This window comes from Salmo trutta, chromosome 16, assembly GCF_901001165.1.
Source record: "Salmo trutta chromosome 16, fSalTru1.1, whole genome shotgun sequence".
NCBI classification, from domain to species: Eukaryota; Metazoa; Chordata; class Actinopteri; order Salmoniformes; family Salmonidae; genus Salmo; species Salmo trutta.
Window position 1 is genome coordinate 8,426,799 of NC_042972.1, and position 14,510 is coordinate 8,441,308.

Consider the following 14,510-nt stretch of genomic DNA (forward strand, 5'->3'; position numbering starts at 1 on the left):
GATTTAAAACACTGGACTTTCAGCTTTTACCATTAAAATAATAGAAACAGTCTAGCCTGTAAGTGACTGATTGACAACTGTCATGTAGCCTACAATGGGCCCACGGCTCTAGGCACTGGTTCTAGGAACAATTTGACCAAGTTAAAAAAAAAATCAAAGAAAATTGTCTTTCATACAGTTATCAGCAAATCAATCAACTGAGAACTGTGTGTGTTGTCCATTCAAAACAGGAGACAAACATTTCCTCTAAGGATAACATTCCTTATTATCGTATAATCAGAGGACAGCATGTATAATCAGAGGACAGCATGTATAATCAGAGGACAGCATGTATAATCAGAGGACAGCATGTTTAATCAGAGGACAGCATGTATAATCAGAGGACAGCATGTATAATCAGAGGACAGCATGTATAATCAGAGGACAGCATGTATAATCTCAAGGTTAGCCCTTTGGCCGGTAAACATCTTTACCATGGAGGCTCGTTTGTGGGGTTGACATTTAAAGGCAATGTTTGCGGTGTAGAATTTGTTACCTACACCTTTAGACAGCATTGACTGTACACGCTGTATATGTCGGCTCAATCGGAAATCCCCTTTACATTTCAACCGCACTATAACGCTGATCTTCTGCGCTACGGAATGAATCGAGCCCTTAAGGCCACTTCATAAAGACAACTCTGATATAACTATATTAAAATATAAATACTAATATATTGATCGAATAGTAAATAGTAATAATAGTAAATAACATTCTAGAATGGAACAGAATATTATGACAAGCTTTCTCAACATTCTTATCCTAACGATCATGCAATTAACTCAATGGCCAGATTGACTAAAGCTTTGGCACAACAACACACAGCTGAATTTACAACTTATCTTTTGAAAATGTGAATGCAACCACAGGATGTAGTTTGGCCAACGAATGAGGAGAGAGGGATTACATACTCATTACAATTCAACGAATGAGGAGAGAGGGATTACATACTCATTACAATTCAACGAATGAGGAGAGAGTGATTACATACTCATTACATTTCAACGAATGAGGAGAGAGTGATTACATACTCATTACATTTCAACGAATGAGGAGAGAGGGATTACATACTCATTACATTTCAACAAATGAGGAGAGAGGGATTACATACTCATTACATTTCAACGAATGAGGAGAGAGTGATTACATACTCATTACATTTTACATTTTAGTCATTTAGCAGAGGCTCTTATCCAGAGCCACTTACAGTAGTGAATGCATACATTTCATTTCATGCATTTTATTTTTGTACTGGCCCCCCATGGGAATCAAACCCACAACCCTGGCGTTGCACACACCCTGCTGGTGTTGCACACACCATGCTCTACCAACTGAGCCACAGGGAAGGCCACTCATCATTAGATGAGTGGAATGGTATACTGGAGGTTACGTTCAGCTTCTGAAATCAGCAATCAATTAATTCATCAAATATACAGTACATTAAGCAGTATTACAGTTTTTTTGTTCAATTGCTAACAAGCATCGGTCAAAACTGAAGCCACTTTTTCAAAACTCTTCACACAGTCTGCATTACCGACATGCATCTTGGCCAAACAGTTCATCTCACCTCCAACACTCCCTCAAACCACCAAAACACTTCATACATGTCTCAAAATAATCTTGTTGGACCATAACACTGGCAAACAATTCTCACTCAGAAAACATACATTGTCACTCATAACACACTGATCTACAAAACACTAACAACAGGGAGAATTACATAAATGATGAACTTCTCTTTGAAGTTTGAATGATTTTTCACATAAATCAGTATTTCATTATAGAATAACAACACCTTTTCACTTTATTGACTGTACTAAAGTTTATGTAACAAGAATGAATCAGAAATACATCAATTTCCTTCAATAGCCTTTAGTTTTTTTATATCTTTGCATATAGTAATTTACTTGTAAAAAATAAAAAGTTGAAACAAAAAACAAATTCCTGAAATTCCAGGGCTGCAATAATTATTATAAAAAACAACAACATGTAGTATACTGATCATCATACACTTACCGCTAAACTCCCGGGGAGGGCAAAAGGCCCTAAAGAACTACCTACAATACCTACCTAACTAACTAGCTAACTACCTAGCTAACTGATAAACAAAACCTTTTTTCATACTGAGCTGAACTAAGCCGAGTCAAGGCAAGCTGTACTGGGCTGGCCTGGTGACGCCAAAAGAGGTATGGTTAAATGACAGGCTGGCTGGCTGGCTGGCTGGCTGGCTGGCTGGCTGGCTGACTGGCTGACTGGCTGGCTGACTTGACTGGTTACATGATGGAGCAGCAGCAGGTGGCAGGGTAGTCAGGAACTTTGACCTGGTGTTCGTTCCCATAGATATAGTAAACATGGATGCCTCCCTTCCACTTGTAGGTCACCTTGGTGATGGGAATCAACTCGATGGTTTGTTGCTGAAACAACAACAGAAGAGTAAGACCATTTATCTTATTAGTTGATTGACAGGTGATCATCAATAAGCAGTACGGGGCTCAAAGGCTCAAAGGGGAGGTTTCCTGTACACAGATGAAGCCTAATCCGGGACTAAAATGCATTTTAAATGGAGATTCTCCATCGAGTTTACTTTTAAGTCCAGTACTAGGCTTAATCAGTGTCCGGAAAACCACCCCCCGAAGGGTTTGAAGTTGAGAAACATGGCTAACAGATGTTGTCATATCCTGTGTACAAATATTATAACTTCTGCTTGTAAAGTTGATAGTACTGTGCCTGTTACTGTAACACAGTGGTTCTCAAACCTGTCCTCAGTTGTAGTCCTGAACGAGCTCCCTTGATTCAACTAGTCAAGGGCTTGATAATTCGTTTACAACTTGAATTAGGTGCGCTACTTTTGGAATAGTTAAAATACATGGAACGGCTGCGGGTCCCAGAGGTTTGAGAACCGCTGGTATAACGAATATTGTACCTGTTGAAGGATGCGTGAGTTCTGGGAGTATTTAGCCTGGTGTTCTCTAATCAAACGGTCTGAAGCCTGGGATAAAGATGGATCTGGGAAGCCATACACTGGATACAGCTGATGAACAGAGGAATGTGATGATGTCACACACAACATTTCAGTAATATGTCAGAAACTATAAAACTATTTTTTAACCAATAGAAAAAAATACTAAAATGTCACATCATGTTTTGCTTAGTTTACAAGGGGAACCTAACAAGGGCAAACGTTTTGCACTGTAGTAAAACATTTTGGAACGAAAACCGTTTACTCGAAATGCTCTGCCACATGACGTAAAAGCTGTTGAGTTCTGTTTTGTTCTTAAACAGACGTTGTAGTTAAGCAGGGGAGCAGAGAGACATTTCAAGGTTTTTAAATGGTTTCCAAAGGACTGACCTTGTAAAGCAGGGTCAAAACATGCCCAATAAGAAATGTTTGTTTTTATTGCAAAAAAATGTTTGGTTGCAAAGCATTTTTGCTACGGTGATCACTAATGAATACACCCCAGTCTGTTTTGTTCCTTCCTTACCATGTACTGGGCGTTTTTGAAGAGTGTCTTTCCTGTCACATCGCTCAGATTGTCAACCTCCAGCCCACTGTTCTGCTCCACAACATAGTCCTCAACATTATCCTTCCTGAAATAACAACAAAGTCCTCAACATTATCCTTCCTGAAATAACAACAAAGTCCTCAACATGATCCTTCCTGAAATAATAACAGTCCTCAACATTATCCTTCCTGAAATAACAACAAAGTCCTCAACATGATCCTTCCTGAAATAATAACAGTCCTCAACATGATCCTTCCTGAAATAATAAAATGGTTGTACACCATTTGTATACCAAATTTTATGACCATTTCTGGTTTCCGAACCATCATCTCTTAACAAGAAAATATGATTTTCAGAAACATGTGTACCTCATAACAACTCACCATTCGACTTAAATAAAAAACGATAAATTGTGAACACATTAGGAAATGTGCATATTGCGTTGCAGTAACAATAAAATCAACTTTGCATATTCAATCATTTCTGTTCTGTGTCTCTAAATGTAATCTCTTTGTATATAGCTATACAAAAAATATCTTAATAAGTTTAAATGTTTACTATAAATCTCTTAATAAGTAAACAAATGTTACAATTGTTTTTTTTTACAATTTTACAAAAAATATATTAATAAGTGTACCATTAAAAAAATATATCTTCATAAATTTAACATTTTACAAAAAATCTCTTCATAAGTTTTCAATTTTATAAAAAAATATCTTACTAAGTTCATAATTTTATTAACATATGTCAAAGTTGACAATTTCGTAAAAATATTTCTTAAAAAATGTACACTTTTTTATTATAAAAAATATCTTAATGAGTTTCTAATTGTATAAAAAGAATCCCTAGGACTCACCACTCGACTTTAAGGTTGATGTAGGTCAACAGTTGCTGCTTGCCCTTGCAGGTCTCACATTCTTTAGTCCCGTTACCATGACATTTAGAGCAGCTAGAGACACAAACAACATCAAATCAATAAGATAAGTCTGTATAGATGTCTGTACTGTACACCTTAAAAAGAGGCAGATTGTCTTTGATTTGAAGAGTGTATTTTGTCATTGTATTATTATTTCAAAATGAATGAATGAATGACTTACTTCTCCCTTCCTCTTTGATTGCATTGGCTGCAAGGACTATCTCCTTCCCGTCTGCCGGATCCATTGCAGACCCAACAAACTTTCTAAATTAAGAATCAATGGATAATTGTAAAGAGGTGTGTGTGTGTGTGTGTGTGTGTGTGTGTGTGTGTGTGTGTGTGTGTGTGTGTGTGTGTGCGTTCTTACCGTTCCAGACCCATTGCACTCATGGCAGGGCATCTTTCCAGCGGCACTACAAGTGTGGCAGGGCTGCACAAACAGAGACAGCGTCATCAAACCAAACCTCACTCATACATCTTACCTTCTCTTATAGCTTACTTGTTGATCTATTCTTAGACCTAAGTCCTAAAATAAAGTATGACTAATCTGTCCTTTCCTGGCCAATTATAGTCAAACCTGGAGTACAGCCACAATAGAAAATAACCCTTTGTGATTCAAACACAGACAGACAGACAGACAAACAAACACCTTCTTAGATGAAGTGTAAGGAACTTTTATGTTCTCCTCATGGTTTTGGAACAGGGAGGGACCTGTCACTGGGATTTCCCACGGCCGGGGGGCAGTCTGCGTGTAGAAGTCTGCTGGTTCACCTGTCAGGTACAGGAAACACAAGTTATGGTTAGATCCATAAGGACTGATGAGATCCTGAATGGATCCATAAGGACTGATGAGATCCTGAATGGATCCATAAGGACTGATGAGATCCTGAATGGATCCATAAGGACTGATGAGATCCTGAATGGATCCATAAGGACTGATGAGATCCTGAATGGATCCATAAGGACTGATGAGATCCTGAATGGATCCATAAGGACTGATGAGATCCTGAATAGATCCATAAGGACTGATGAGATCCTGAATAGATCCATAAGGACTGATGAGATCCTGAATGGATCCATAAGGACTGATGAGATCCTGAATGGGAAAGAATATAAGAACAGATGGTAATGACTATAAGCAGACCTGGGTTCAAATAATATTGGTTTTCTTTCAAATAGTTTCCCCTGCACCTGACTGAGCTTGCCTGGCACAACGCTATCAATGGCATAGTCCCAGAAGTGCAAACCCCGCCCATCTGACACGCCCTGTCACGACTTCCGCCGAAGTCGGCTCCTTTCCTTGTTCGAGCGGTGTTCGGCGATCGACGTCACCGGCTTTCTAGCCATCGCCACTCCATTTTCCATATTTCCATTTGTTTTGTCTTGTTCCATACACACCTGGTTTTCATTACCTAATCACACTGCATGTATTTAGTCCTCTGATTCCCTCCATGTCTTTGTGTGAAATTGTTTTATGTTATGTGAGTATTGTCACGTGCCAGACTTTTGTTTATTGTTCCGTGTTTTGGGCACATTTATGTTCTTATTGTGTTTTTGTTTGGAACGGAATAAAGTGTGCCTGTTTACTACACTCTGCTCTTCTGCACCTGACTTCGCCTCCAGTACACAATCTTAACACTCCCAGGCAACTCAACTCAAACGCTCAAAGTATCTGAAAGAACCAAGGTCTGGGGATGAACCAAGAACTGGTAGTGTAGTTTACCTTCATAAGGCTTGGTGGCCCACTCTGTAGATCTAGACTCTGTGAATGTCTCCAAACGGTACTGTGGACAGTAAAAACACAATAAGCACATAATGCCAGTGGATGTGAGGCATCAGTTTATTTTCTCTATCATTGTGAGGGGGGGGGGGGGGGTTTAGCTATGAGAGCAAAACAGTAGCTCCACCTGACATATTGTCCTCTTTAAACATGAAAAAGAAACAACACATTGTTTTATGTACTTAATTCTACAAACATATTAAGTCATTATAATAATACATGTACTGTACTGTCCATCATTCATGTTTAGATTTTTTTTTAAAGAGAGAAGGGGAGCGGAGAAAAGATGGACGGTCTGTTACCCGATAGGTGTTGAACGCCTGCATATTAGTTATCACTCCATCCTTGGCAGGGGCATTGTTATAGCAGCAGTAACCAGATGCGTACAATATAAAACGCTCCCGGGCCACATCTTCAGTGATGGAGGGGATGCTAGACAATATGAGAGAAGATGAGCCTCATCAAGATGTCACCCCAGAACAGGATTGGCTGGTAATGCATTGTTGAGACCCTTTGCTTTAGCCTGACTGCCTATCTGGTAATGCATTGTTGACACCCTTTGCTTTAGCCTGACTGCCTATCTGGTAATGCATTGTTCAGACCCTTTGCTTTAGCCTGACTGCCTATCTGGTAATGCATTGTTGAGACCCTTTGCTTTAGCCTGACTGCCTATCTGGTAATGCATTGTTGAGACCCTTTGCTTTAGCCTGACTGCCTATCTGGTAATGCATTGTTGAGACCCTTTCTCTAGCCTGACTGCCTATCTGGTAATGCATTGTTGAGACCCTTTCTCTAGCCTGACTGCCTATCTGGTAATGCATTGTTGAGACCCTTTGCTTTAGCCTGACTGCCTATCCAGTAATGCATTGTTGAGACCTTTTCTCTAGCCTGACTGCCTATCTGGTAATGCATTGTTGACACCCTTAGTCAATGCAAGACGACACCTCATGTTGTAGTACACCAAGTTACTGGTCAAGAATTCTATCCGATTTTCTATTGAAAATCAATCCACTGCCACTTTGTGTCTGGAAAGCCCTTAATGGTGGAAAGCCCTTAATGGTGCCCTGTCCTCTACAGATTTAATCAATGAACAAAGACACGGTCGTCCAGACTAGTAGTCCATGATGACAAAGCAAAACACTCAACATTGTCTAAGAGAATGATCTTGGTTCAATTTAGCATTTTCCCCACTAATATTCAAGGTTAGGATTAGGGGGGGGAAGCTGATTCTAGATCCTGAGAGAATTTTGTTCCAAAATGATGTTAGCTTTGTTAATAAAGCAGAATGATCTCACAAACGAAGAGAGCATAGCATTCAGTCTGGTTTCACAAGGCTAGTCCTCTACAGCGTGTTCCAGGGGGAAGTTTCCCCTGGGTGCAGATTCAGGATCAGCTTCCCCTGCCCTCAATTCTAACCTTAACCACTAGTTGGAAAATTGCAAAGCATCTAGGGGCAACGTCACCCAACACCGTGGCGCAAGAAATCCAAAGGTTAGATTCACACAGGGATCAAACATGTATGAACTCACTGTACCCTACTGTAAGTCGCTTTCGATAAAAGCATCTGCTAAATAGCATACAATACATTACCTCCACATTTAACAAGGAATACATCAATCCATAACTCTGTGTGTGTGTGTGTGTGTGTGTGTGTGTGTGTGTGTGACTGTGTGTGTGTAACATCCATCTAAACCTAACGTCCATGTCATAATGTAATGTTAGTGATGCGTCCATACTTCCAGTCTTGTGGTACGGGCGCAGGCTCTGGATCCTGAGTCGGGTGTAAGGGCAGCGGTGGGGGGAGATATCCACCTATAGAGACAAAGGTAGTTCACACATACTTTCATCAATGATTAAATATGAAAATGAAGCACACTGATACTCTATATCACCTGGTATGAATGATCTCAGGGATCCTAATTGATGACTTCATATGGGGTTTTTACATTTTGCTCGTTTCTAAACAGTCAATAGTCATAACATTATAATACGAGACTGACTTCACTCCAAAATTCATAATAACACCCCGAATGTTTTCAAGAATCTTAGACATTATAAATGGCCATGATGATGATGATATTGAGTATCTTTAGAGGGTTCTGATGATGACACCTACCTCCTCCACCAGCTAAAGTGTCCTCGTACCCTGGTACGTTGCCAAACATGCTAGCTGGGGGAACCATGGGGCCTGGGGCGGGCACCGGGGGGGCATAGAGTGCTGAAAGATAGAAAAACAGCCTTAGTTTAGTTTTTATCCTCTGTTTTGGTAAACATTCCTTCATTCACAACAGCCCGTGCATTTATCAGGAGTGAGGGGTCACCAGTACTTGATTGAAAGAAGCTTTAGTTTTAGTTAAGGAGACAATGTAAAAGACACACATACTGTAACAAAGCGCATCAACTGTAATCAACTGTCATCCTGGGACAACAGTCCCACCAATCCAATGCATTATCAGGAGTTGTCTGTACTTCATTAACTGTAAATATAGTGGAAAGTAGGGCTGTCCCCGACCGAAAATAAATATTGGTTGACCGAAAGTCATCTGTTCTTTCGACCAAGTGATTGGTCAAATTTCTTAAATGTGTATTTTTCCATATATAGACACCCTCTATGTGTTATAAAAAAAAGAACTATACGCATTGAGCTTACGGTTTGATGAAATAAGACAAATGCCTCAAGAGGGCGCCAGAGATCTAGATAACCAGAAGAAAAAAAACTTAACCTGCTCCAATAATTCTCTTCCCACTCCTGCTGGCTTTTGCAGATTCTGCCGTTACTCTCCTGAAGTTGTCGGAAATAGGCTACACGAGGAGTTGGCAAGCTTTCTCATGTGGAATGCTACCGATCTACGTGCCAGTTACGGTTTTCATGTGCACATTTCCGTGGAACACGGAGCAGTGCTCTGCATGCCTCTGGAGGCTCTGCAATTGGTCACAAGCTCCATGCGGAGCCTCTGACCACATTTTCGGATCAAGCCTAAATTGGCTTTTAGTATAAGCTGCAATGGATTAGTTCAGTGAGATGGGCACATATATACAGCTCTGGAAAAAAATTAAGAGACCACTGCAAAGTTATCAGTTCCTCTGGTTTTACTATTTATATGTATGTGTTTGGGTAAAATGAAAAATGTTGTTTTATTCTATAAACTACTGACAACATTTCTCCCAAATTCCAAATAAAAATATTGTCATTTAGAGCATTTATTTGCAGAAAATGACAACTGGTCAAAATAACAAAAAAGATGCAGTGTTGTCAGACCCTGAATAATGCAAAGAAAATAAGTTCATATTCATTTTTAAACAACACAATACTAATGTTTTAACTTAGGCAGAGTTCAGAAATCGATATTTGGTGGAATAACCCTGATTTTCAATCACAGCTTTCATGCGTCTTGGCATGCTCTCCACCAGTCTTTCACATTGACGTTGGGTGACTTTATGCCACTCCTGGCGCAAAAATTCAGGCAGCTTGGCTTTGTTTGATGGCTTGTGACCGTCCATCTTCCTCTTGATCACATTCCAGAGGTTTTCAATGGGGTTCAGGTCTGGTACTCCTCCCTCCACTGTAAAACAGCCATCTTGGTACTCCTCCTCCACTGTAAAACAGCCATCTCGGTACTCCTCCCTCCCCTGTAAAACAGCCATCTTGGTACTCCTCCCTCCACTGTAAAACAGCCATCTTGGTACTCCTCCTCCACTGTAAAACAGCCATCTCGGTACTCCTCCCTCCACTGTAAAACAGCCATCTTGGTACTCCTCCTCCCCTGTAAAACAGCCATCTTGGTACTCCTCCTCCACTGTAAAACAGCCATCTCGGTACTCCTCCCTCCCCTGTAAAACAGCCATCTTGGTACTCCTCCCTCCACTGTAAAACAGCCATCTTGGTACTCCTCCTCCACTGTAAAACAGCCATCTTGGTACTCCTCCCTCCACTGTAAAACAGCCATCTTGGTACTCCTCCCTCCATTGTAAAACATGTTTTGGGAAGCTATTTACATTTATTCTATTACAGACACCTTAATGTATACTTTTAAAATGATATTATGTGAGCTGAACATACAAATAAAAAAATGAAGAAATGTATATAAACATTTTCCTTAAAGTATATTTTTTGAGAGTACTAATGTCACTGTCCCCACTACAAAAAAAAATACTTAAATACATGTAATTTTGTCCTTGAAACATTTAATGGAAATACTTTAGAATTTCATTCATTCCTGTGGAGGACTGCTCATACTGGGGATTACCAATATGGCCGACCGGTGGCTTCAAAGCCTGGCCAAAACATTAAATCAGCAATCCAGGGTTTGTATACATCATTGGTTACAAAGGAACACTATTACTTGTAGTTTAATTTCTCTGGTCCAACAGATACAGCTAAGGAGTCACAAACATCCACTCTGCAACTTTTTTCCTCTACTCACTCACAGGTACCTCTGAGAAAACTACTGCCTTCACAATAAAAGTTGACAGTGTACAAACAATAACACTTCCACAATACATTACGCAGAAATAAAAGTCATATCAAAAGTAAGGCTACAGTACTAATGGACAGAGACAGAGCAACAGTCCCCCTACCTGATTTAATCAAGGGAGACCATTAACTGTTTATTGCTTCGGAATGTTTCTATGGGGGTTATATGGCCTATAGTTACGGTCTTTAGATTAAGTTTATCTTCTCCACTGAACCACATTGGAAAATTGATAGAGCATTGTTGACCCAACAATAGTTCCATATGGTAGTCTAGGCTACTTCTCCATGTCCCATAAACTGACCCTAACATTGATACGATGCTACAAATGTAGGATCCTAATTTGATCACTAAATGAAATACAGAAATATATCATTTACATAAGTAGTCATACCCCTAAGCAACTCCAGTGTAGATTTGGCCTTGTGTTTTAGGTTATTGTCCTGCTGAAAGGTGAATTTAACTCCCAGTGTCTGGTGGGAAACAGACTGAACCAGGTTTTCCTCTTGGATTTTGCCTGTGCTTAGCTTCATTCCGTTTCTTTTTTATTCTGAAAAACTCCCCAGTCTTTAACGATTCCAAGCATACCCATAACATGATACAGCCACCACTATGCTTGAAAATATGGAGAGTGATAATCAGTAATGTGTTGTATTAGATTTGCCCCAAACATTACACTTTGTATTTAGGACAAAAAGTGAATTGCTTTGCCACATTTTCTTTTGCATTATTACTTTAGTACCGTGTTGCAAACAGGATGCATGTTTTGTAATATTTTTATTCTGTACAGTCTTTCTTATTTTCCCTTTGTCAATTAGGTTAGTATTGTGGGGTTACTACCATTTTTGATGGGAGACTCAGAGGAGTGTAAAAGCTTATTTTAGACTGGATCATGTTGTAGTACTGTATTGTTGTATGTTTTAATTCTGTAATGTATTGATTGTTGCTTCCTTCCTGACCAGGTCTCCCTTGAAAAAGATACTCTGGGTCTCAATGGGCTTTTCCTGGTTAAATAAAAAGAATGATGAAATCCCTGGGCGGTTTCCTTCCTCTCCGGCAACTGAGTTAGGAAGGACGCCTGTATCTTTGTAGCGATTAGGTGTATTGATACACCATCCAAAGTGTAATTAATAACTTCACCATGCTAAAAGAGATATTCAATGTCTGCTTTTTTCACCAATATGTGCCCTTTTTTGCGAGGCATTCGAAAACCTCCCTGATCTTTGGTTGAATCTGTGTTTGAAATTCACTGCTCGACCTTACAGATAATGGTATGTGTGGGGTACAGAGATGAGATCATTCAAAAATCCTGCTTAACACTATTATTGCACACAGAGAGAGTCCATTCAATTTATTTGATGACTTGTTTAGCACATTTTTACTCCTGAACTTATTCAGGCTTGCCATAACAAAGGGGTTGAAAACGTATTCACTCAAGATGTGTCAGCTTTTAATTTTTTATTAATTTGTAAAAATGTAGAAAAAACATAATTCCACTTTGGCATTATGGGGTATTGTGTGTATGCCAGTGACAGAAAATATCTCTATTTAATCAACTTTAAATTCAGGCTGTAACACAACAAAATGTGGAAAAAGTAAAGGGGTGTGAATACTTTCTGAATGCAATACTGCATGGTATAGATATGCATAGATGCTCTGAGTGGCCGTAATAAAAACAGTTCGCGGGATCATGATTCGTAGGGCCACAGCTTACATGTGCAGCTGTCACGGTCATGGAATTCTATGAAAAAAAATTCAACTCCCAGAGTCCCTGCCAGTGACATGATACTGTAGAGTGGAAGGGGCCGAGGTGCGTGTGGAAACCTGTTTATGCGGTCTATGGTGGAAACGAATACCAGTAGGGAGAAAACCTTTTGACATTTTACTCTTATTGTCCCCAATGATGAATTCCCTTCCCTTCCCTTCTGAACTTTGGTCTTCAGTGTTAATCACATGCGATATCTCAGACAGCACAGGCCCGATCTTGACGAAACTTGGGTGAATGATGCGTCTTGCCATAGAAATATGTTATTGGCAAAATTCCGCTAGTTGGCCCAAGGCGAGAGCTACAGTCATGAACTGACATTTGTGAGTCACACCAGATAAGAAGAGGTGAAGCGAGAGGGATAACCCAAAATCTGTCTACTCCAGTAAGTGGAGTTTTTTTCTTTGACACATGAGTAATGTTACGGGGGGTGGATTAGCTAAAGAGACTGACTGCAGGGCTTGACATTCAGGGCCTTCTGCTGGCCCGACAACAACTGCCGAGCTCACCAGCCCAGTTAATCAAGCTTTCATATGGACTGTATTTTTTTTTGTTGCATATCAGACTACACAGCGAAGTATGTACTTGAGTAAAATTATAGATACCTTAATAGAAATTCACTCAAGTAAACGTCACCCAGTAAAATACTACTTGAGTAAAAATCTAAAAAAGTATTTGGTTGTAAATATACTTAAGTATCAAATGTAAATGTAATTGCTAAAATATACTTAAGTACCAAAAGTAAAAGTATAAATAATTTCAAATTCCATATATTAAGCAAAGCAGTAGGCACCATTTTATTGGTTTTAAAATTTATGGATAGCCATTGGCACACTCCAACACTCAGACATTATTTACAAAAGATGCATTTGTGTTTAGTAAGTCCTCCAGATCAGAGGCAGTAGGGATGACCAGGGATGTTCTCTTGATTAGTGTGTGAATTGGACCATTTTCCTGTCCTGCTAAACATTCAATGTATCGAGTACTTTTGGGTGTCAGGGAAAATGTAAAAAGTACATTATTTTCTTTAGGAATGTAGTGAAGTAAAAGTTGTTAAAAATATAATAGTAAAGTAAAGTACAGATACCCCCGAAAACCTACTTAAGTAGTACTTTAAAGTTGTTTTACTTAAGTACTTTACACCACTGTTTACTTCTCAACTCAAATTTTTTCGCAACTGGCATGACAAGAAAAACTAAGTAAATGCCAAATTTACCTCAATGTCAAGCCCAGGATTGGTACCTAGGCTAACTGCCTTCCATTTTTCAATGTATTTATTTTAAATTGTTAGAGCGGCCACTTGAAAATCTGGTAAATTGAATCGATAATTACACCACTGCCATATACCACACCCCCTCGTGCTTATTGCTTAAATATATCACGGCTTTCAGAATTCAGGGCTCGAACCACCCGGTTTATAATCAGTAAAAGTTGAAATAAAATACAAATAATAAATAAGCAGTAATGGGCAGTCTCTACCATCATATAACTTGTATTAATTGTTTTATTCTGTGTTACAGCACTCAACTCACATAATGCAAGCCTACTTTTACTGGAGAAAAATAGCGAAAACCATTATACATATATTCTTTTTTATAATCGAATAAAAAAAACGTAAACAGCCTCAAATAGCACTAGTCTCTCAGCCCTACAGAGTAGTCAACAACACCCGACGTATTTCTAAAAGCATAGACTGGATGGTTGGCCACTTATAAATAAATACATGAATTCTAGGAGGTGTAGTTTTCACCGATTTCGCTCTTTCAAGCCTTTGAAATATGACACTTCCTCTAACTCCGGAATTTTAGTCTGCAGTGTGTGCTTTAGTAATAGACAATCCGCACGCATGTTTTGTTGTTATAAATACTACATTTTAGACAGATACATTTTAAACACTTACCTTGGCCCTCGTGAGGATTAAGCATCGTAAGAAATGAAATGAACGAGATGATAGAATTGTTGCGGCTCACTCCTCCACTACGGCCAGCCTGTCGACCCTCCCTTTACTGCAACACCAGAGCTCTTAAAGCTTTTC

The 14,510-nt window shown here is 39.4% G+C and overlaps 1 protein-coding gene across 1 annotated transcript; it reads right to left on the bottom strand.

Annotated features, from left to right (window-relative positions):
• Positions 1-271: 271 nt before the first annotated feature.
• On the bottom strand, positions 272-14,510 carry LOC115150028 (protein SSUH2 homolog). Its single transcript, XM_029692902.1, has 12 exons — positions 14,376-14,510; positions 8,355-8,456; positions 7,975-8,050; positions 6,541-6,670; positions 6,182-6,242; positions 5,108-5,229; positions 4,826-4,888; positions 4,640-4,722; positions 4,399-4,491; positions 3,522-3,627; positions 2,963-3,070; positions 272-2,453 (listed from the first exon to the last, which is right to left on the bottom strand). The coding sequence occupies exons 1-12, from the start codon at positions 14,398-14,400 to the stop codon at positions 2,313-2,315; spliced, it is 1,110 nt and encodes a 369-aa protein (XP_029548762.1). The 5' UTR covers positions 14,401-14,510; the 3' UTR covers positions 272-2,312.

Excerpts from the sequence above, each read along its gene's own strand:
- LOC115150028 (XM_029692902.1), bottom strand. The coding sequence starts at position 14,400 with ATGCTTAATCCTCACGAGGGCCAAG. Across the intron at positions 5,230-6,181 it reads GGCCACCAAGCCTTATGAAG|GTGAACCAGCAGACTTCTAC; the intron begins GTAAACTACACT and ends TGTACCTGACAG. Across the intron at positions 2,454-2,962 it reads ACTCACGCATCCTTCAACAG|CAACAAACCATCGAGTTGAT; the intron begins GTACAATATTCG and ends TTGTTGTTTCAG.